General features: G+C 52.4%; 1 protein-coding gene across 1 annotated transcript in view; it reads left to right on the top strand.

Moving 5' to 3' along the window:
- CUX1 (cut like homeobox 1) overlaps positions 1-18,908 on the top strand; it is a 263,931-nt gene extending 245,023 nt beyond the window's left edge. Inside the window, exons 15-23 of the mRNA XM_056506370.1 lie at positions 6,047-6,183; positions 7,073-7,139; positions 8,903-9,015; positions 10,471-10,587; positions 12,775-12,858; positions 13,103-13,159; positions 15,084-15,164; positions 16,974-17,038; positions 17,503-18,908. Coding sequence (XP_056362345.1) covers positions 6,047-6,183; positions 7,073-7,139; positions 8,903-9,015; positions 10,471-10,587; positions 12,775-12,858; positions 13,103-13,159; positions 15,084-15,164; positions 16,974-17,038; positions 17,503-17,572 — 791 coding nt within the window. The 3' untranslated portion in view covers positions 17,573-18,908. The remainder of the gene's footprint in view (positions 1-6,046; positions 6,184-7,072; positions 7,140-8,902; positions 9,016-10,470; positions 10,588-12,774; positions 12,859-13,102; positions 13,160-15,083; positions 15,165-16,973; positions 17,039-17,502) is intronic.
- The last annotated feature ends 692 nt before the right edge of the window (positions 18,909-19,600 follow it).

Here is a 19,600-nt window from a genome sequence, read left to right as displayed (position 1 = left end):
CAGGGATCCAGGGGCAGCACAGCTGCTCTGGGCACCCTGTGCTCATCATAAAAAATCTTCCTTAGAGCCCACCTGAATCAGCCCCCCTGTCCTGCCTTGCTGCAGATTGCTGGCTCCTTCTCCCTTCTCCAAGGCCATTTTCCAAGCTGGCCTGGGGGCACTGAGGGCTCAGAGCAGGATGCTGATGTTTTGGAATGAGTGTGGCAGCAGGGGAGGACTTTTCCCTGTGCTCCAACCCTTTGTCACTTGGGCAGTTGAAGCCTCAAATGTTGGTGTTGGACATCATCTGCTCTCTACTTGTCCCTATTTTTTCTTGTGTCTTTGGCAGCACTTGGAAGTAAAACTGAGTAGGGCTGTTCTTGCTGCCTTCACTGGTGCCAATCCAAGCCCTTGCTGCCTGGGACTGCTCATCTTCTCTATCATCCCTGAAATTCCTTCACTGATGTTCTTGTCTTCTCTTACAACTCTTTGTCTGCAGAGAAACCTCATCTCTGCCCTCCTGGAGCTTTTCCAGGCCTGATACCAGTGCCTGGAGACCTGGGAGATTGTGCTAGAACTTACAGGTGGCTTTCAGAGATGTCATCATTCCTTTCTTTCATCCTCTCCTTGCTTTCTCTGCCCTGTCAGAAGGCCTGCAGAGGGTCTGATCAGAGATCTGTACCTCATTGCAGGTACAGATGGACCAGGACAGCCCAGAAGCAGCACTGCAGGCTGAGATGATTCCCAGACTAATAGTCCAGGCATTCTGGCTGCCAGGAGCTCTTGGAAGAGGTTTTGACTGACCTTTCCTCCCTCTCTGGAGATTTTTACAAAAGTTGCTTTAAAATGTCCCAAGAGCCCAGTTCTTTTGTGTTTCTGCTGTATTGGTGAGATCTCTGGAGCCCTTGATCTTCACTATCTTTATTTACTCTGAGGACATTTTTGGAGCAGTATATCCCTCTGGATAGCACTGATTTTCCATTGCCTCGTGGGAGGTGAGCTGCACCTCAGCAGATGGCTCAGCTGGGTTTTTGCACTACAACCTGCTCCTCAGCCTTTACTTCTGAGCAGATTTGCACCTCAGACAGGGCTCTGGTGACTTGTAGAAAGAAATATTCAATCACTCCCTGCCTCCTTGTCCTGATTCTCAGCCTACTGACAGCAGTGGTGGCCCCAAGGAAAGGCTTTGGATGAAGTTGAGGTGGATTGAGTGACTCCCACACTCTGGGCCAGGCAGAAATGTTGTCCCTCACCATGAAAAGGTCAAGACAGAACTGGAACCATCAAGCTGTCCAATGGTGAAAGGCCTTTGACAACCTTCCTGTTGTGGGAAGGGTTTTGGCTCAGATCTTTCTGCCTTGGCATCTTCACAGACCAAAAAAGGAGGCACAGAAAATCTTCTTGTTCACCCAGGGTTGAACGTGCAGCGTGTGGAGTGTGTGCTCCTCATCCCTCCAGCACAAAGCACAGGGTCAAGGTCCAGTCATCTCCCCTTGATTCTCCTGGAAGGGGAGCAGGACTCTGGGCAATAACAGCCTTTTCCAGACTTCCTTAAAATGAATGCCAAGTGTTTCAAGAGCCTGAAATTGGGCCTGAGTTTATGTGTAAACCTTGGAAGCTCTGGCATCGGGTGGAGCCGGAGGAAACACTTTGCTGGCTTGAAAAGGCTCCTGGAGAGCAATGCCAAGAAGTGTTGGCACTTTTTTCTTCATGGGGAAGAACAGTGATTTCAGCTTGGATGTAACTGTCCAGTCATGAACTGGAGTGGCCCAACATGGGGAGAGGTGAAAGAGCTGGAAAAATCAAAGGGTCCATGGCAGACCCAGTTTCCTGCTTCTTCCTTTGGCTTCTGCTCCTGGCCCTGGCACTCTCAGATCCCTGTTTGTGTTGAGTGAGTCTCCAGCTTTGAGCCTTCCTGCCAAGGCACTCCAAGGTTTACTTATCTTACCATCATCTTCCTTCCAGTCAATAAAATAGACTGCAAACCTTTGAAGTAGTGGCTTTCAGTGCACTTCAGTTGACTTTTCAAAGAGAGTGTGCCACATCACTTCTCAGCTTGTTTTCTTTTTCTTTTTTCTTTTTTTTTTTTTTTTACAGTTATGTGAATTCAGGGAGGCCAGACAGTAACTGGAGGGAGATTAAAAAGTTGCACGAGGCAAATGAGGGTGTGAACTTGCAGAGCATCAGCTAATTTGCCATAACTGCCCATGTGTGTGCTCCTACCCTGATCCCTTCAGCTACACCACTCACCTCTCATTTCCTCAGGGCTCTGAGGATCCACATGAGCAGCTCCCCCAGTCCCATGGATGTGTAGCAAGTTTCAGCCTATCTCACCCCAAGGTGATTTCTTCATCTGTCTGTATCCTCAGTAATCAAGCCACCATCTTATGGAAAGACTGCCTCTCATTTATTTATGTCTGGCCTTATAACTTCAAACTAAGTTTGCTAGTGTGTCTTAATTTTCTCCATCTGTGAAAACAGATGCTGTTTATTTTGGGTGATTTGCCAGGGGAGCCCAGTTGCTGGGCTTGTTTCAGGAGTCAGAGTTGCTGCTCTGTGGCAGCTCAGGGCTGTGGCCTTGGGGGCACTCCCTGCATCTGCTCCCCAGCCTGGGGCTGGGGCTCCAGGATCTTCTCTTCAATAATCACTTCAGGGATTTGACCTGCAGCTTGGAATGGTGAGAGACTGACAGGGCTGTTCACAGTGAGAGAAGTGTGAGACTCGTGTCAGTCCTTCATTCTCAGTTTGGGTTTTGTTCCTTCCCTGTGTTTGTGTCCCACCACATGGCCTGTCCATGCAGATCCTTGATGTTATTTCCAGGAACTTTCATCCCTTGGCTGTGTCATCCATGGCTGTGCCCTTGGGCACACAGAATTCCCAGAAGAGACAATTCTTTAGAGCATTTTCTTGGAGCAGAGGCTCTTTCTGAGTATTCATCCAGTGTTTGGCAAGATATCATAGAACTATTAAATGGTTTGGGTTGGAAGGGAACCTTTAACTCACCGAGTCCAACCCCCTGCCATGGGCAGGGACAACTTCCACTGCACCAGGTTGCTCAGAGCTCATCCAGCCTGGCCTTGAGCATTTCCAGGGATGGGAAGAGCCCAGTCTCAGCTTCTGATTTTCTGTGCATCAGACAGGGGGGAAACCAGCCCTGTCTGTGCCAGGGGGGCACCAGAGCTTCTGCCAGAGAGTCCCTGCACTTCTGCTCTTCTCTTCATCAGGCATGGCCATGTCAGGCCTGGCTTTTTAAAAGCCAGAGCTGCCAGAGTTTGAGGCTAAAGATATGTGGTTTAAAACCCACTTTCACCTTCTTTGTCCCATTCCCTTCTGCAGTAGCTCCTCTTCCCAGCCTTTGAGGCATTTGCACATCTGAGGGGTCAGAGGCAGGGCTCAGCAGCCCAGGCACACAAAGGCAGGTTCCTTTGCTGCCCTCAGTGCTGAGCTCCCTGCAGCCTGGCAGAGCTGCTCCTGCTGCTGCAGGTGAGGAGTCACTGCCTGGGAAAGGAGAAAGCCATGATTAAACAAACCCTCCAAAAACCAGCTGTGAGCACGACACAGGGAGATGAGAGGGAAGCTCTGTGTGTTTGACAGGGCTCCAGCCTTTGCTGGTTCCATGGATGGTTTGTAAGGGACTGGCCAAGGCCAAGTGAAACCTGAGGGAAGGAAGGATGCAGATTCCTTTAAAACTGAGAGCTCTGTTTCTTTGGTGACCCTTTTTTCTCTTAAATTGAAAAACTCAGTCCATGTAACTCAGAAGCCCAAAGGATCATCTAAGAGAGAGATGCAGAGCCTGGGTCTCCTTCTGCTCCAAAGCTCAGCCCTGCAGAGGGTTTTTGGGCAGGGTGGGAGGCCAGGGAACACGTCCTGCCCCAGGTAACCCCCCTGTGTGAACCCTGGGCAGGATGCTCAGCAGAGCCTTGTGCAGAACTGGGCCCCCAGCCCGTGTTTGGCCAGCAATAGCTTCCCAAATACATGTTAATGCTATTTTAAAAGACAGCCAATTGATTAATTAACCCTAGGGAAGAGGTTTTCTTCTTTCCAAATCTTGTTGATGCAAATATTTTGCATCAGGCCACCCATGTTTTGGAGCAGGCAGGGATTCCCCATTCCTGGAGAAATACTGACCTCCAGTGGGATGTGCCTTTAGCACAACTACTGCTCAATCCTGAGTCGTCTACTGGGGGCTCTAAAATGTAATTATGCAGAGGGGGAAAAAATAAATCCATGTGTTGTGTTCAAGGCATGAGCCACCTCTCCTTCCCTGCAGTGAGGCCTGGTCCTTCTGAACAGCATGGGAAGGGAAATGGCTCTAAACTGAAACAAGTTTATCCAATCTAAGTTTAGATTGGAAATGGGAAGGAATTCTTTGCAATGAGGGTGGGCAGGCCCTGGCACAGGGTGCCCAGAGTAGCTGTGGCTGCTCCAGCCCTGGAAGGGCTCAAGACCAGGTTGGAGAGGGCTTGGAGCAGCCTGGGCTGGTGGAAGGTGTCCCTGCCCATGGCAGGGGCTGGGATGAGATGAACTTTAATTTCCTTTCCAACCCAAACAACTCTGTGATTCTATTACAGGAACACAAAAATTGTCTTTCTTATTCTTAATCTGAAAAAGACCTTAAAGGTCATCATTACCCCATCACTGCCAAGCCCACCACAAACCACATCCCCAAGTGCCACATCTACCAAAAAAAAAAAGGGAAATTTGCACCAGCAAGGACCCTGATTCCTGGGAAAGCAGTGTCACTTTGGGCATCACTGTGAGCCTCCATCACTGCTGCTCTCAGTCCAGCCCTGTGGCCAGGGCATCACTCCACTGCTGGTTTCAGGGGGTGTGGAGCATTTCCCAGCCTGGCAAGACTGGGAGAGCTGGAACTGAGCTGAGCACACCTTGCACCCTTGTCTGGAGGCTTAGAGAGGGCAGGAGCTCTGAGGACAGCCTGCCCCAGGCACTCCTGCACTTCTTGCTCCCTGGCTGTTGATAAATGAGGAATTTTTTTGCCTTCCAGCTGTCTGGAATTTAGGGCAATAATTACAACAGGAATTATCAGGGAGGGACTAGAACAGATGGAGCTTTCACCCCCCTGGAAATCCAGGCACAGAGGGATGGATCCTGCATCCCCATGGTGGAGGTGCTGGCAGTGCAAAATCAGCTCTGAACCTGGAGCTGAGCAGGTTTTCCAGCCAGGGAGACACCCAGACACTGCTGGCAGCAAGGGAGAAAGGTGAAACAAGTTGATTTCTGCTGCAGGAGAGCTTTGGGCTGGATTTGCCAATGGAGCTTGCCCTGCAGTGCTGGGCCTGTGCCTCTGTAGCTGCAGCTCTGCTCTGCCTCACATCTGGGCTGGGGTTATGTGAGGGGAAAGAGAGGTTTTTGTTTTGCTCCTGGAGCATTCCAGCAGTGCCTGTTGTGGTTTAGGGTGTGGGTTTTACTCTGGGGGGCAGCTGGGAAGAGGGATCCTTTGTAGAAAATTGGCTGAGCAGGAGTGCTGGGGGCTGCACAGCCTGGCCCCGTGCCTGGGGCAGGAGGGTCCCACCTGAGCCCCTCCTGGGGTGTCCCCACTCCACCACCTGCCCTGTGGGTGCCTCTCCCACAGCCAGGGCAGCCTCAGCTCCCCTTTACCCTCCCCAGGTGCCCCCTCTGCCCAACCAGGATGCTGCCAGGTACCCTTGGGACACCAAAAATATCTGGCTGATGCCTTTGGAGCAGCCCTGCCAGTGCAGGCAGCTGGGGTGTGGCACTGGGATGTGGCACTGGGACATGGCATTGGGATGTGGCACTGGGATGTGGCACTGGGATGTGGCACTGGGACGTGGCACTGGGACATGGCACTGGGATGTGGCACTGGGACGTGGCACTGGGACATGGCACTGGGACATGGCACTGGGACATGGCACTGCTCCTTGCTGGGACTGTGCCCACCCTGGTGCTGAGCAGGGATTGCTGGTGGGTCCCTCAGAGGGGGCAGGGCTGTGCTCTGAGCTGGCTCTGGAGCTCAGGGGGGTTTCCCAGCTCTCTGTGTCCCCCTGGCACAGCTGGTCCCCGCGGCAGCCCTGGCTCTGTTTTGCAGTGCGCTGTGCCGAGCTGCAGATCCAGCTGAGCGAGGCTGTGGCCACCCTGGCCAGCCAGAAGGAGCTGGTGGCCAAGCTGGAGCAGGACCTCAGCACCATCCAGGCCCTGTCAGCTGTGCCTCGTCCAGATGCAGAGGTACCCTGCACACGTGGGGGCGTGCTCACCTCCTCTCCATTTCCCTTTTTTTATTATTCCTTCCTTTTCTTTCTTTCTGATAACTCACCCAGCAGAGATCTGCACCCTGCCTGTGCAATGGGGAGGTGCTGGCAGGGCAGGGGGTGGTTCCAGGGGCATCCAGGAGCCCTCCAGCCCTTCCCTCCCCTGGCTGGGAGGTTTGGGGCTGAGCACCAGCCTTCCCACCCTGGCTCAGCCCTTGTCCTTGCAGAGTGCAGCAGCAGCATCCAGGAGGGGCTGTGCAGGAGCAGCAGGACTTCTGGACAGCAAATTGATATGATTATGTAGAAGCTGATTTATTATTTACTTTTTAGCCTTAATTGTACATTTTAAGACTACTGTTCACGAGATTCTGCATTTTTTGATTGGTGCTTCTCTGCTGTTCATGTGCTTTGCATGAGCCCCTCAGGTGCAATGATTGGTTGCTGTCCAGAACTTCACTGCCCACCTTTATCTTGGGTTTTCCAATCTCAATATTCTGTTTTTCAGCCCCTTCTCTCTCGATTTAGCACAATTTCTGTTTCAGTGGACTTGAAGGGTTTCAGGTTGCAGAAAAACACTTAAAAATGGCTTATTCTGTGCACTTGTTATAAACATTGGTTTAAACTAAGAAATATACAGAAAAACAGCTAAGCATGTGAAGAAACAAAATATGCAGAAAAACAACTAGGTAGCAAAATATGGAGAAAAACAGCTAAATATAGTTTGGCTGGTGCATATGATACAGAGCACGGCCTGGTCTTGTTTAGACAAGTCACTGTGGCCCAAACTTGTTCAGAATTACCACAGGGCTGCTTGGCACCTTTGGGTGGGTGGGAAATGTTTAACCCCTTGTGCTTGTGCTGCCCAGGGTGCAGCTGCCCCCAGCCTGGAGAGGATCCCTGAGCCCATCAAGGAGGCCACGGCGCTGTTCTATGGTGAGAGCTCTCCTGGTTTGGGGACAGGTGTCTGCCAGTAAAGGCAGGAGCTTCTCTTTGGAATGGAGAATGTAAACCCCCTCCCTCCAAATTATTATAGTTTGGAAATTAAGGGGCTCTCAGGCAAAGATATGGGAATTAGGAATAACAGTTCTTTACTAGGAAAATTCAAATAGAAATGCAGTATTACAAAGAACAATCCCAAACCCTGCCAGAGTCAGAATCCAAGCTGACACCTTCAGTCAGTCAGGGTGTTGGCACAGTCCCATTCAATGGTGGCTGCATCCTCCTGCAGTGGCAGATGTGGTTCAGCTGGAGCAGTGCTCCTGGAGAAGGTGCAGTTTCCTCTGAAGCTCCAGGGATGATGTGGAAAGGTCTGGCTTTCCTCTGGAATCCAGTGGAAAGAAGGTCCCTTGGTGTCCAAAATCTCAGTTTTTCTCTGGGTAGGAAAGGCTTGGCTGCTCCCCTGGCTGGAGCATCTCCCAGTGGGATGGTGGAATTTTATCAGTCATGCCCTGGGACTCAATGGGCCAGCAGCAGATGATATCTCCTGGAGGGAGGATGGGCTGTGGAAGATAAAGATGATTGCCCAGCTGGTTTAAAGATGGCCCATGAGCAGATAATGTGTGCCAGGAGATCAGGGTCACTGCCCCACCTGGATTAACAGATGGGGACAGAATTCACATTTCTGGCCACATCAACCCAGCACAGAGGAGGGAGCCCAGCTGGGCTGGGACACCCCAGGGTGGGCACCCTGCAGGGGTGGCAGTGTGAGGAGCTGCTGAGCCTTCACCTGCTCTGTGTCTCTCAGTGGGACAGTTCTCCACACTGGCCATGGTTTGCCCATCTTTTGGCTCCTCCCAAGGGTGCAGCAGGCACTGGCTCTGTGCTGGGCTGGTGAACCCAGGCTGAACCCTGAGCTCTGTGCTCTGCCTCCTGCTCTTCCCACCAAACCCCTCCAGAGCCAGCCAGTGAAACATTTCCTGTACATCACCCCCTGTGCTGAGGTCTGCAGGAGAAAATTAATTTAAAAAAAAAAAACAAAAAAAAAAAAACCAAAAAAAAAACAACTCTTTACTTTTCTGGGGAAAAAATAAAAACAAAACATTTCCTTTCCTTTTTTTTTTTTTTTTTTTTTTTTTTTTTGCTTCTTTGGGTTTTTTGTTTGTTTTGAAGGGTTTTGAAAACACAAGATAAACAATATCACAGCAACAGTCCCACCAAGCTAAACAACCTGCAGCCACCCATCCTGCTCTATGAATAACTGCTCTGTGCAGTGGTTGAGTCATGGCCTTGGGGACACATTTCTCCTTGGCTGTGAATGTCACTGCCAGGAAGGAAGAGCTGGGAGGGATGGACACAGCCCCATCATGGGGGGGCAACACAAAAAATGGGGTCCTGGGCATAGCAAGCAGGTGGTGGGTGAGGGCTTGGGGTAGGGAGAGGGGATTGTGGCCCTGGGGCTTTATTTTGGTACTGCAGATGCTGCAGAAGCCAGAGGAGAGAGTCTGGCAGGGAGGAGGTGGGTTGGAGTCAGGAAAAAAATGGGCTGCAGCAAATAATGCAATTGGTTTTCCTGTCCACTTTGAGGATGAGTCCTCAAAAATGAAAAAATACCCATAAATAGCAGTCCATGCTGTAATAACTGTGCCCAGGGGTTGATTTGGGTGCCCCCAGGGTCCCACAGTGGGAGCACTTTGAGCATCCTGGGGTGGATGGGGGACATGTAGCAGGTCCTGTCTCATGCCAAACCTCCTCCACAGGGCAGCCTCCCTCCCCCAGCTCCTCATTCCCCGAGGGGCAGATGGACTCCCTGCTCTCCATCATCTCCAGCCAGAGGGAACGCTTCCGGGCCAAGAACCAGGAGCTGGAGGGGGTGAGTGTGCTGGGAGGGGCTGGGGCTGCAGCTCAGCCTGCCCTGGGCCACAGCAAGTCTGAGCCAGAAAAAGGACAATTCACCCTGCTGGGAGCAGGAGCAAGGCCTGCCCAGCCCATCTGTGCTGCTCCAGACCCCTGTGTCCCTGTGTCCCTGTGTCCCTGTGTCCCTGTGTCCCTCTGTCCCTGTGTCCCTGTGTCCCTCTGTCCCTCTGTCCCTGTGTCACTCTGTCCTGTGTCCCTGTGTCCCTGTGTCCTCTGTCCCTGTGTCCCTGTGCCCTCTGTCCCTGTGTCCCTCTGTCCCTGTGTCCCTGTGTCCCTCTGTCCCTCTGTCCCTGTGTCCCTGTGCCCTCTGTCCCTCTGTCCCTCTGTCCCTGTGTCCCTCTGTCCTTCTGTCCCTGTGTCCCTGTCTCCCTGTATTCCTCTTTCCCTGTATCCCTGTGTCCCTGTGTCCCTCTGTCCCTCTGTCCCTGTGTCCCTCTGTCCCTGTGTCCCTCTGTCCTTCTGTCCCTGTGTCCCTGTCTCCCTGTATTCCTCTTTCCCTGTATCCCTGTGTCCCTGTGTCCCTTTGTCCCTGTGTCCCTCTGTCCCTGTGTCCTTCTGTCCTTCTGTCTCTGTGTCCCTGCGTCTCTCTGTCCCTCTGTCCCTGTATCCCTGTGTCCCTCTGTCCCTGTGTCCCTGTGCCCTTCTGTCCTTCTGTCTCTGTGTCCCTGTCTCCCTGTATTCCTCTGTCCCTGTATCCCTGTGTCCCTCTGTCCCTGCATCCCTGTGTCCCTGTGTCCCTCTGTCCCTCTGTCCTTCTGTCTCTGTGTCCCTGCGTCCCTCTGTCCCTGTATCCCTGTGTCCCTCTGTCCCTGTGTCCCTGTGTCCTTCTGTCCTTCTGTCTCTGTGTTCCTGTCTCCCTGTATTCCTCTGTCTCTGTCCCTGTGTCCCTCTGTCCCTCTGTCCCTGTATCCCTGTGTCCCTCTGTCCCTGTGTCCCTGTGTCCTTCTGTCCTTCTGTCTCTGTGTTCCTGTCTCCCTGTATTCCTCTGTCTCTGTCCCTGTGTCCCTGTGTCCCTCTGTCCCTGTATCCCTGTGTCCCTCTGTTCCTGTATCCCTGTGTCCCTCTGTCCCTCTGTCCCTGTGTCCCCTCTGCTTGGCCTCCTGGCACAGAGTTTGGGGGGTGCCATGGAAAAAGCAGAGATTACATTTTGGGATAACAAATAGAAGTAGAGCTCAAAACAACCTTTTCAAAGCTGCCCAGCTGTGTCAGCACCTCCTGAGGGAGCCACATCCCATCCCAAAGCCCCCTCAGCCCCTTCCTTGGCACTGAGGGATAAATGGGGCAGGACTGGGAGCCCCCGTGTGCCACAGCTGGGACAGTTTTAATTAGGGAGCAGTGAGTTCAAAGCCAGGGGGGTTAATTCCTGGGAAGGGACTGGACCTGGCTGGATCCAGTGTCCCCACTCCTGCAGGAGAACAGGATGCTGCAGCACACGGTGCACGCCCTGCAGAGCGAGCTGGACAACCTGAGAGCTGACAACATCAAACTCTACGAGAAGATCAAGTTCCTGCAGAGCTATCCTGGCCGGGTGAGTGTCCATCTGTCCGTCTGTCTGTCCATCCTGGGCTGGGCTCACACCCAGGACGTTGCTGTGGGGCTGGGAAGCAGCCAAAGAATCAGCACCATGACTTCCTTTAAGTAGTAAGAAGAAGGGATTTATTGAAAAGTTATGGCATTTATATAAGGGAGATTGATAAAAACAAAGTAGAAAAGACTCATTGGTCAAAGAAGGTAACACTTCTAAAACATATCTGCAAAATATCACGAGACACTTACATGACTTGGTGGTCAACACCAGGTTGTTTATTTGTGTTTTCTTTCTACTTTTCTTTGTATTGTCTCTGAGAAAGATTTCCAGCCTGGGGAAGATCCTGGCTGGGGCTAAGAAAGATCAACAATCTGGGGAAAAAAACCTGATTATGTTCTCTAGGAGCCTTCAGCAGTGCCCACACACAGACACTGCACATTTCCAACATGCAGCTTGCATGACTCTGGGGGGGAAGGTGCAGTGCCCTGTCCAGAGGAGCAGGACCCAACCTCCCTGCCAGGCAGGCAGTTTGGAGCTGTGCTGAGGGGTCTTTGACATCTTCAAAGCCAAATTTCCTCCCTAACAGAGCTGCCACAGCCCCTCTGATGCTCACTGCTGGCAATGTGTGCTCTAGCAGCCAAGCCTGGATATTCTGCCTGAGCAGGCTGCCAGAGGGTAAACTGGGACCTCCTGCAACACACCCCTGCAGCACAGCCTGGAAAATAAATCATCCTGTTCCTTGTGCTCATTCCTGATCCAGCAGAGAGAGCTGCTCCCTGAGACAAGCAAAAGAGAAGCAGCCAGCCCAAAATCATCCCAGTACTGCCAGGAGAAGGCTGGGAAGGGGGACCAGACTGAGCTGCAGCCTGTTGTGCCCGTGCTGTGTCGCTCTGAGGGTCAGCCCTGGGGTTTGCAGGAGGCTCAGGCTGCTGCCTGGGAGCTTTCCTTAGAAATGCAGAAATGCCACTCACAGAGGGGACACCCATTCCCTGCCATCCTTCCCCTGGCTGCTGTCTGAAGTCTGTTTTGTTGAGGGATATTTTTAATAGCATTTGCTGGTGGGAAACTCCTGCAGCTGGGAGGGACCTTATTTGGTTCTTTCCTTTATGTCTCCCTGATGACGCCAGGTCGTCCCCTCTGACATTTTTTCCCCTTTCTCCTGCTGAATATCATCTCCATGTTTATCCTCTGCCACAAGGCAACCCCTGAATGCCATTGCCATGAGCTAAAGAGCAAAACCCTCCATGGCAGCAGCGCAGGGATTGCATAATTCACCCCCTAATGGGGCATGTGACACGTTAAAAATACCCAAAAAGATCATTGCATGGCTGGTTCCTCGCCCCTAAATCGGGCTCTGCTCTCCCCACAGTGACCCCAGGGTCGGGTTACTAAAGGTTTACACAGAGGTGTAACAGGGCCTGGCAGGGCAACCCTCTGCAGGGAGGAACAGGGCCAGGAAGGGCTCAGGGAGCACCAGCAGTGCTGGGACAGGGAATCAGAGCTGGAGCAAGGAGCCAGAGCCTGCACAGGCTGTGCCCAGGGCTGGGGCACCAGGGGCTGTTTCCAGGCTGGATTTGGGCAGGAATGAGGAGCAGCCTGCAGCTCCTGCAGAGGTGGAGGAAGGAGGAGCTGCACGAGCATCCTCGGGATGTGAAGGGAACTTCTGCCCCATAAGAAGAATAAAATCCTGCCTGAACCCACCCAAAACTTTCACTTCTTTCAAGGAGTTTTCTTCATTTTCCTTGCCCTTTTCCCAACTTACAACAGCTCTATGTTTGAGCAGTGATTTCCTCCTCCTGAACCACACACTGTCTCCCTCCTACCCAGCCCAGCAGCAAAGGAATTCAGGGTGGGATTTGATTTAGCCCAGGTGAGCTCCGTGTGAGGATGACACAGCTGACAATTATTTCATGGAAAAGGCCCAAAACAGGGAGACACAGGGAGTCTCCCCTGATGTAACAACCCCAGGTCCTTTCCAACCCAAACCATTCCACAGCTCTGTGGAGAAAGGACTTTGTTCAAGGAATTCTCCTTTCTGAAGGGGACAGATGCTGTCAGCCCCGTGGCTCAGCTCTGGGCTGTGCTGCTCCATCCTTTGGGGGTCATTTCTTCCAAACGGGGGGGCTGAGGGTTCTGTCCTTGTGCTGGGTGTCCCTGCTGGCTCTGACCCTGCCTTTGCTCCCCCAGGGCAGCAGCAGGGATGACACGGAGCAGCGCTACTCCTCCCAGTACGAGGAGCGCCTGGACCCCTTCTCCTCCTTCAGCAGGAAGGTATGGACGGCTCCAAACCTCCCTCTGCATCAGCCCCTCTGCCTGATGACATCCAGGCACCTCTGATGGAACCCAACACTGTTTGCTTTCAAAAACAAACAAAAAAATAAATAAAATCTGTGCCCAGATGATGGCCGAGGGCAGGGGGCAAATTGGAGCTTCCTGGGGCACACAGCTCCTTCCATGCTTTGCAAACCCCAAATTAACCCTCAGAGCATCAAAATCTTGTTTGGATTCCTTGTAGGAACGGCAGAGGAAGTACCTGAGCCTCAGTCCCTGGGATAAAGCCACGCTGAGCATGGTGAGTGGCTGCTCTGCCAGCACTGGGGGGAGCTGAGGGGTTTCCAGGGAATGGGGCTCTTGGGCAGTGGGAAGGGCCCATCAGAGCACACTGGGCCATGCTGGAATCTGGGTTAGAGCAATCCCTTTCCTCCCTTGCTGCCCAGAGCAGTGGTGGCATCACCATCCCCAGAGGTGTTTCAGGGACAGGGAGATGTGGCACTTGGGGACGTGGTTTAGTGGTGGGCTTGGCAGTGCTGGGGGAATGGCTGGATTCATTTTGAGGTCTTTTCCAACCCACACAATTCTGATCCTATTCTATGATTCCAAGCACCTCTCCTCTGGTCTGTGACATGGTGGGGGGCTCAGGGCTGCACCCCCAGCCAGGGGCAAAGCCTCCTGCATAGGAGACCCCTCCAGAGAGCCCCAGCACCCCACACATCTGGGGAGGAGGAGTGTGAGGGGCTGCAGAGGGTCCAGCACTCCGGGGAAGATCTCTGCCCCACACAGCATCCTCATTGCATTCCCCATAAAAACCCCTTCCCGAGCCCTGATCCTTCCTGCTCTGGCTCTTCCTTCCAAAAAAGCATCAGGGGAAATCCTGGTGGTGTCTGCAGCAGCAGAGGGTCCTTGCCTGAGCAGGAGGTGGCTGCTGCTGCAAGCCTGGCCTGCCACCTCTTAGGGGATAACTTTCTGAGCTGAAAATGTGGTTATTGAGGAAATCTGACTTATACTGGAATTTATGGCGTTAGCAGCAGGCTCAGGATGGGGTTTGGCTGAGTTAACCCCCAGCTCTCCAGCAAAGGAAGGTGAATGTGGGACTGGGGGCTGCAGCAGCCCCAGAACACAGAGATATCCTGCAATGAAGGCAGAGCTGTTATTTGCATAAAAACCAAGCAAATGCCAACATGAATATGGATTGTGTGGCGTGCCAGCACCACAGAGAATTAATGAAAGGCATTCACACAAGAAAAAAAAAAAAAAAACTGACTTAGGGGAGTTATTCCTTGGGAATATTTAAGAACATAATCTTGTTTGTTACAGCAGCCTCCGCCGTGGCCGTGAATAGCAAAGACGATTTCAGCCCAGAATGGGTTTGGTGGGAGATCTGTGGGTTTTAATGCCAGCTTTGGAAAGCCTGCCTGGAGTTTGGGGAATGTGCTTATGTCCATAATGAGTCCCTGGGTTACAGCAGCAATAAAGAGTGGCTGTGAAGGAAGGCAGGGCTCACTCCTCTGCTGCTCCTCATTTTCGTGCTTTTGAAGGGATGGGCATGAAGGTTTTCTTGGATGTGCCAAAAGGGCTCAGGCATCAGCAGGGCCTGGCTGGGGGTCAGTGGTCTCTCCAAAATAGGGGTGGAGGGTGATTCATCCTGTCCCCAGTGAGCTTGGACAGCCCTGTGGGTGGCACAGGGTGTGCAAGGGTGGAGAGCAAAGCTTGCAGCACAGAGCCAGAGCAAGGGCACAGCAGGGCCTGGGAGCACCAACACAGCCTTGGCTCCAGTGCCCTGCTCAGGAGGTGGCGAGGGCACACTGCAAGTCACAAAGTTGTCTGAGCTCAGGAATTAAAAACAAAGCTTGATCACTGCCAGGGTTTCTCTGAGGAGCAGGCACTGAGACAGGGCTGGCACAGCAGGAGCAGGAGAGCTGCTGGAGAGAGCTGGGCTAAAGCAACTCAGAATAAACCCCCAGGAGAGCTTTCAGTGGGGGAAGAGATAAAGATGATTGCCCAGCTGGTTTAAAGATGGCCCATTAGCAGATAATATGTGCCAGGAGATCAGGGTCACTGCCCCACCCGGACAGAATTCACATTTCTGGCCACATCCTGTATTGCAGCCTGGCAGGATCAGGCTCCCAGCCCTGGCCAGGATCTCTCCAAGCCCATTTGAGGAGAGCTGGTTTGCAGTGACCCACATTAAAAGGGGATTTTCCATCTGTTTGCTGCAGGGGCGGCTCATCCTGTCCAACAAGACCGCTCGGACCGTGGCCTTCTTCTACACCCTGTTCCTGCACTGCCTCGTGTTCCTGGTGAGTGTGTGGGACACAGGGCTGGCACTGAGCTGAAACATCCACTGTCACCCCTCCTGGGGCAGCCTGGGCTGGTTTAAGATGTTGTGCCAAGCAGGAGCGTTGCACCTGCTGTGCCAGTGGCTCTGAGCAGGGACATGGACATGCCAAGGAATGTCCCCCTGGGCTCCACAGGTGGAAATCCCACCCTGGGTGGGCACAGGCTTGCCCAAGGGCAGCTGGAAGCTGTGTGTGTGTTCATGTTGTTCCTGGGGTCAGCCATGGGTGCTCACACAGAGTTTAGTGTGTTCCTTCTGCTTAGTGGGGAGCAAACTTTTGGTTAATTATTACTAATCTAATACCATAAGTGATTTTAGGGATTTAATACATGCCCCTGAGCCCACACTACTGGTTCCAGACCATGTGGATCCTATTCCTGGGTGCATCTTTATCCTCCTGCTCAGTGGAGTTCATTTGCTGCCTCTCCAGGGATGAGCTCTGGCTCTCCCCATGCTCCTGACGTGTAGCTCTGTTTTTCCCTAGTTTTCAAATTTCCCCAATTCTACATTAGGGTTGAAAAGTAGAGAAGAAGAGGTTTGGGAGAAATAGAGACTTCAGCTAGCCCAAATCTCTTGGGAGTTTGTCATGGTGCAGACTCCTCCTGTATCCTTGCACAGTTTCTGGGAGTTTATTTGTCATTTCAGGAAGAAAAAAAGCCAAACAAATCATCAATAATTAAACGAGGAAACGAGATGAAAGCCAAATCAGAACAATATTTCTGTCCTGCTCTCAAAGTTATTTTGGTGAGGAAAAGAGCAAAGGAAATAAAAAGTTAAACATCATTAAACTTTAAAGCTGTAACCCAAAAAAAAAAAAAAAAAAAAAAAAAAAAGGAAAAAAAAAAAGGAAAATTCATAAATATTACATGGCTGGAGTGCTCTTACATCATCTAGACAAAAAGAGCCTGAAATCCAGCACTGCCTGGGCTGGGATGAACTGTGTGTGCCACAGGGGACTGGAGGAAGCTCCTGTGTCTCCATCCCCACAGTGGGAGTGACATCTCTGATCCTGGGAGACTTCAGTGAACCCTGATTTGGAGGCTGCTGGTGGGTGTGTGTGTGGTTTGGGTGATTCCCTGCTGATAACAGCTTACAAATCCCCAAGGCTTTAACAAATCAGTCAGGGATGGGAGGGCTTCTCCCCCTTCCCAAACCCCAGCACTGCCTCCTGCCTCCTCAGACCTCAGCTCTGCAAGGAAAACACAGAGGCACGAAGGTAAAAGGAGCCAAGCCAAGCACTGACCTTCCTTAAGCTGTTCCAAAAATACATCTCCATCCATGTGCAGCCCTATCCCAAACCACCACAGCCACAGCAGCTCTGTCCCAGTAAAAATAACCCACTGGAAAGGTCATCTTGACCATCCTGAGGGCAACCCCTGCAACACCCTGGGGTTCCCCACGCTGGTGATCACAGAATCACAGGGTGGGTGGGATGGGACCTTAAAGATCCTACAGTGCCACCCCTGCCATGGCAGGGACACCTTCCACTGTCCCAGAGTGCTCCAAGCCCCATCCTTGGACACTCCCAGGGATCCAGGGACAGCCACAGCTTCTCTGGGCACCCTGTGCCAGGGCCTGCCCACCTCACAGGGAAGAATTCCTCCCTGGTACCAGATCTAAACCTCTCTCTCAGCTTGAAGCCATTCCTTTGTCCTGTCACTCCGCTGTCACCAGTCCCTGTGCAGGGTGGGATGGCAGGGCCAGGCTGGCCCAGTGAGCAGGGGCTGGGATGGAGGAGGGAGCAGAGCTGAGCCCATTCCTTGCCCTGCAGGTGCTCTACAAAACCGCCTGGAGCGAGAGCGTGGGACGGGACTGCGCCGCCTTCTGCGCCAAGAAGTGAGTGGGGACAGGCTGGGCCAGCCCCAGGGCTGCTTTGGTGGGCAGGGCTTGGTGCTCTGCAGCAGATTTTTGGGGCATCCCAGTGCTGGAAACAAGCCCAGTTAATTGGGCTTTAAACCCGATGAGGGAGGGAGGAGAAAAAGTTCACGGAACAGAGGAACCGCTTGTGTTGGGTTGGGTGTTTTCCAAACCCCTTCCTGCAGGCAGAGCTTGCCCAGCAGGAACCCTGAGAAAGGCAAAAGTGATCCTGGAGATCTGGGTCAGAGCCCTGCCATGACTCCAGCTCCCTGCTGCCCGTGGCTGGAGCAGAGCACGGTGCTTATCCTCGAGGAATGACCCCTTGGAATCAGAGCAGCTCCTGCTCAGCTGCCAGAGCACCTGGGGGCTTTGCTGCAGGGTAATGGCTCTGAGAGCATTTTGGGGCTTTGCTGCAGGGTAATGTGGCTCTGCCCTCTCCCCAGGTATGCTGACCACCTGCACAAGTTCCACAAGGACGGGGACATGGATAACATGTGGCTGGGTGACGTGTGACAGCTGGACACGGCTCCTGCAGCAGGAGCTGCCCCTGCTCCTGCTTTACTGTAGCTTGGCTTTCTGCTTTGTAGGATGAAGGCAATGATCCCCCACTACTTCCACCCTTGGAATTAAAAATCTCAGCTAAGGGAGAATCATTTTCCAGCTCTGGAAGGGCTGCAGCAGTTCCCATGCTTTCCTGATGTCTCAGACAGCTCAGTCTTTACCAAACACATGGAAAATGCAAGATCAGAGGTACCCCTCCTCCCAGATCCACATCTCCCTCCCATCCTGTCACTGGGTGGGCTAAATCCAGCCAGAAACAGGGAGGAAAATCAGCCTCCTGAACTTGCATTTTCAGGTGTTTCAGGCTATTTGAGGATTCCTATTTTGCTCCAGATCTGGGCATCTCCTGGCAGGTGCCCTTCTTGAACTGGAGTCCTCAGTTTGGGAATAGTTAGGGCATAAAGGTCATGAAGGGAGGTGCTGCTGGTCAGGCCTGACCTCACAGGGATGCTCCAGACTCTCCTTGCTGGGATGTTTCTGCCTCTTAGGAACCCAAAGTCAAATCAAGCAATTGCTGGTGATGGGGTTTGCTGGGTGATGAACACTGGGCTGCTAATTTGGGTTGATTTGGGGAGACAGAGATGATAGGAGATGCTCCAATTAAAAAGAGCAGGTCCCAGCAACCCCCCCTTCCTGCTGTGACCACATGGTGAGGGAAGGTATTAGCTTGTTAACGTGGTCCTCAATTAAAATTCCCCTCTGTAGACAGGAGAATAGCATTGCTCCCAATTAATATTTCATTGCAGACTCACATCCATCCCCATCCCCGTTGCTGGGAAGCCAGGGCCTCTAACAGAGCATGCAGGCAGGGAAAGGCCTCACATCTGCCACAGGCAGCCAGGGTTTATTTATAGGAGCTGTGGCCAACAGCAAAATGTAAAATACTCAGAAATTGAAGGGAGGGATAAACCCCAAGGGACCAACCTGCACCTGTCCTGCTCAGCACAGGGAAAACTGAGCCCAAATGGAAGGGAAGCACCCCAGGATGCAGTGAGGGGGTGATGCTGCCATGGCTGGGGCCCTCTTCATAAAATAATCAACTTCAGATCTGGGGAGATGAGCTTTGGCTGCCTGAAATCAGTAGATGGGAAACACAATCCAGGGAAGGGTGGGCTGCTTTTCAAGGCTTTGTTGGGAAGGTTAAATTTGCTTTTTTTAGCAGCTGTATGTGGTGTCTTGGAATTGCAAAACTTCTGCAGCTATTCACACTTGTACTCCTCATAAATGACTTAAAATAGATGTCGAGTTCTGTTGGACAAGTGATAAAATAAACTTAGCCATGCATTGACTGAGTGGCTTTTGTGCTCTGCTTCCTCTTTTTTTTTTTTTTTTTTTTTTGGACTTTTGATATTAAACAACTGAGAAATGTCCTGCTGGAGTCCAAGGGCAGAGTGTGCAGCTAATTTTAGAAACCCATTACAGCAGCTAAGGGCAGTGATGTCTGGCAGCGCCGGGGAGGGCAGGACCTCTGTCCCCACGTGCTGGAGCCCCAGCTGCCACCAGCACCAGCATCCCATGGCCTGAGAAAGGCTCTGGGATGGAGGGACTATGGCAATGGAGCCCAGGCAGCTCCAAATCCTGAGATATTCCGGATATCCCCACGTGTCTGCCGGCTCCAGCTGCACGGTGTACATTTGCCTGGCTAATTTGGGTGAGCTGCTCACGGTCCCCCTGTTCCTCAGCTTCCTTTTCCTTGCTTTTCCAGCCCTGGGAGACCCCAGCCTGGCAGAGCTGGGCTGCTTTGGGCTTTAGGCACAGCTTGCTTTGGCCAAGCCCAGCAGTTCCAGGGGGTTTGGGGAGGGCCAGGAGTTGCTCCCCCACCACAAGGAGCTCTGTGCCAGAGGTTTTCCACCCCCTGGGATACCTGGGTCATGCCAGACCCCTGGAGCTGCTGGATTTTATCCCTCAGGCACAGCTGTCACCTCCTTCCCTCCAAAATAAAAATGACAAGCTCACTGATTTGTCCCTGAATCCCTCCTG

This window comes from Oenanthe melanoleuca, chromosome 19 (assembly GCF_029582105.1).
Source record: "Oenanthe melanoleuca isolate GR-GAL-2019-014 chromosome 19, OMel1.0, whole genome shotgun sequence".
Classification (NCBI taxonomy): domain Eukaryota; kingdom Metazoa; phylum Chordata; class Aves; order Passeriformes; family Muscicapidae; genus Oenanthe; species Oenanthe melanoleuca.
This window is presented reverse-complemented; position numbering and strand designations above follow the sequence as displayed.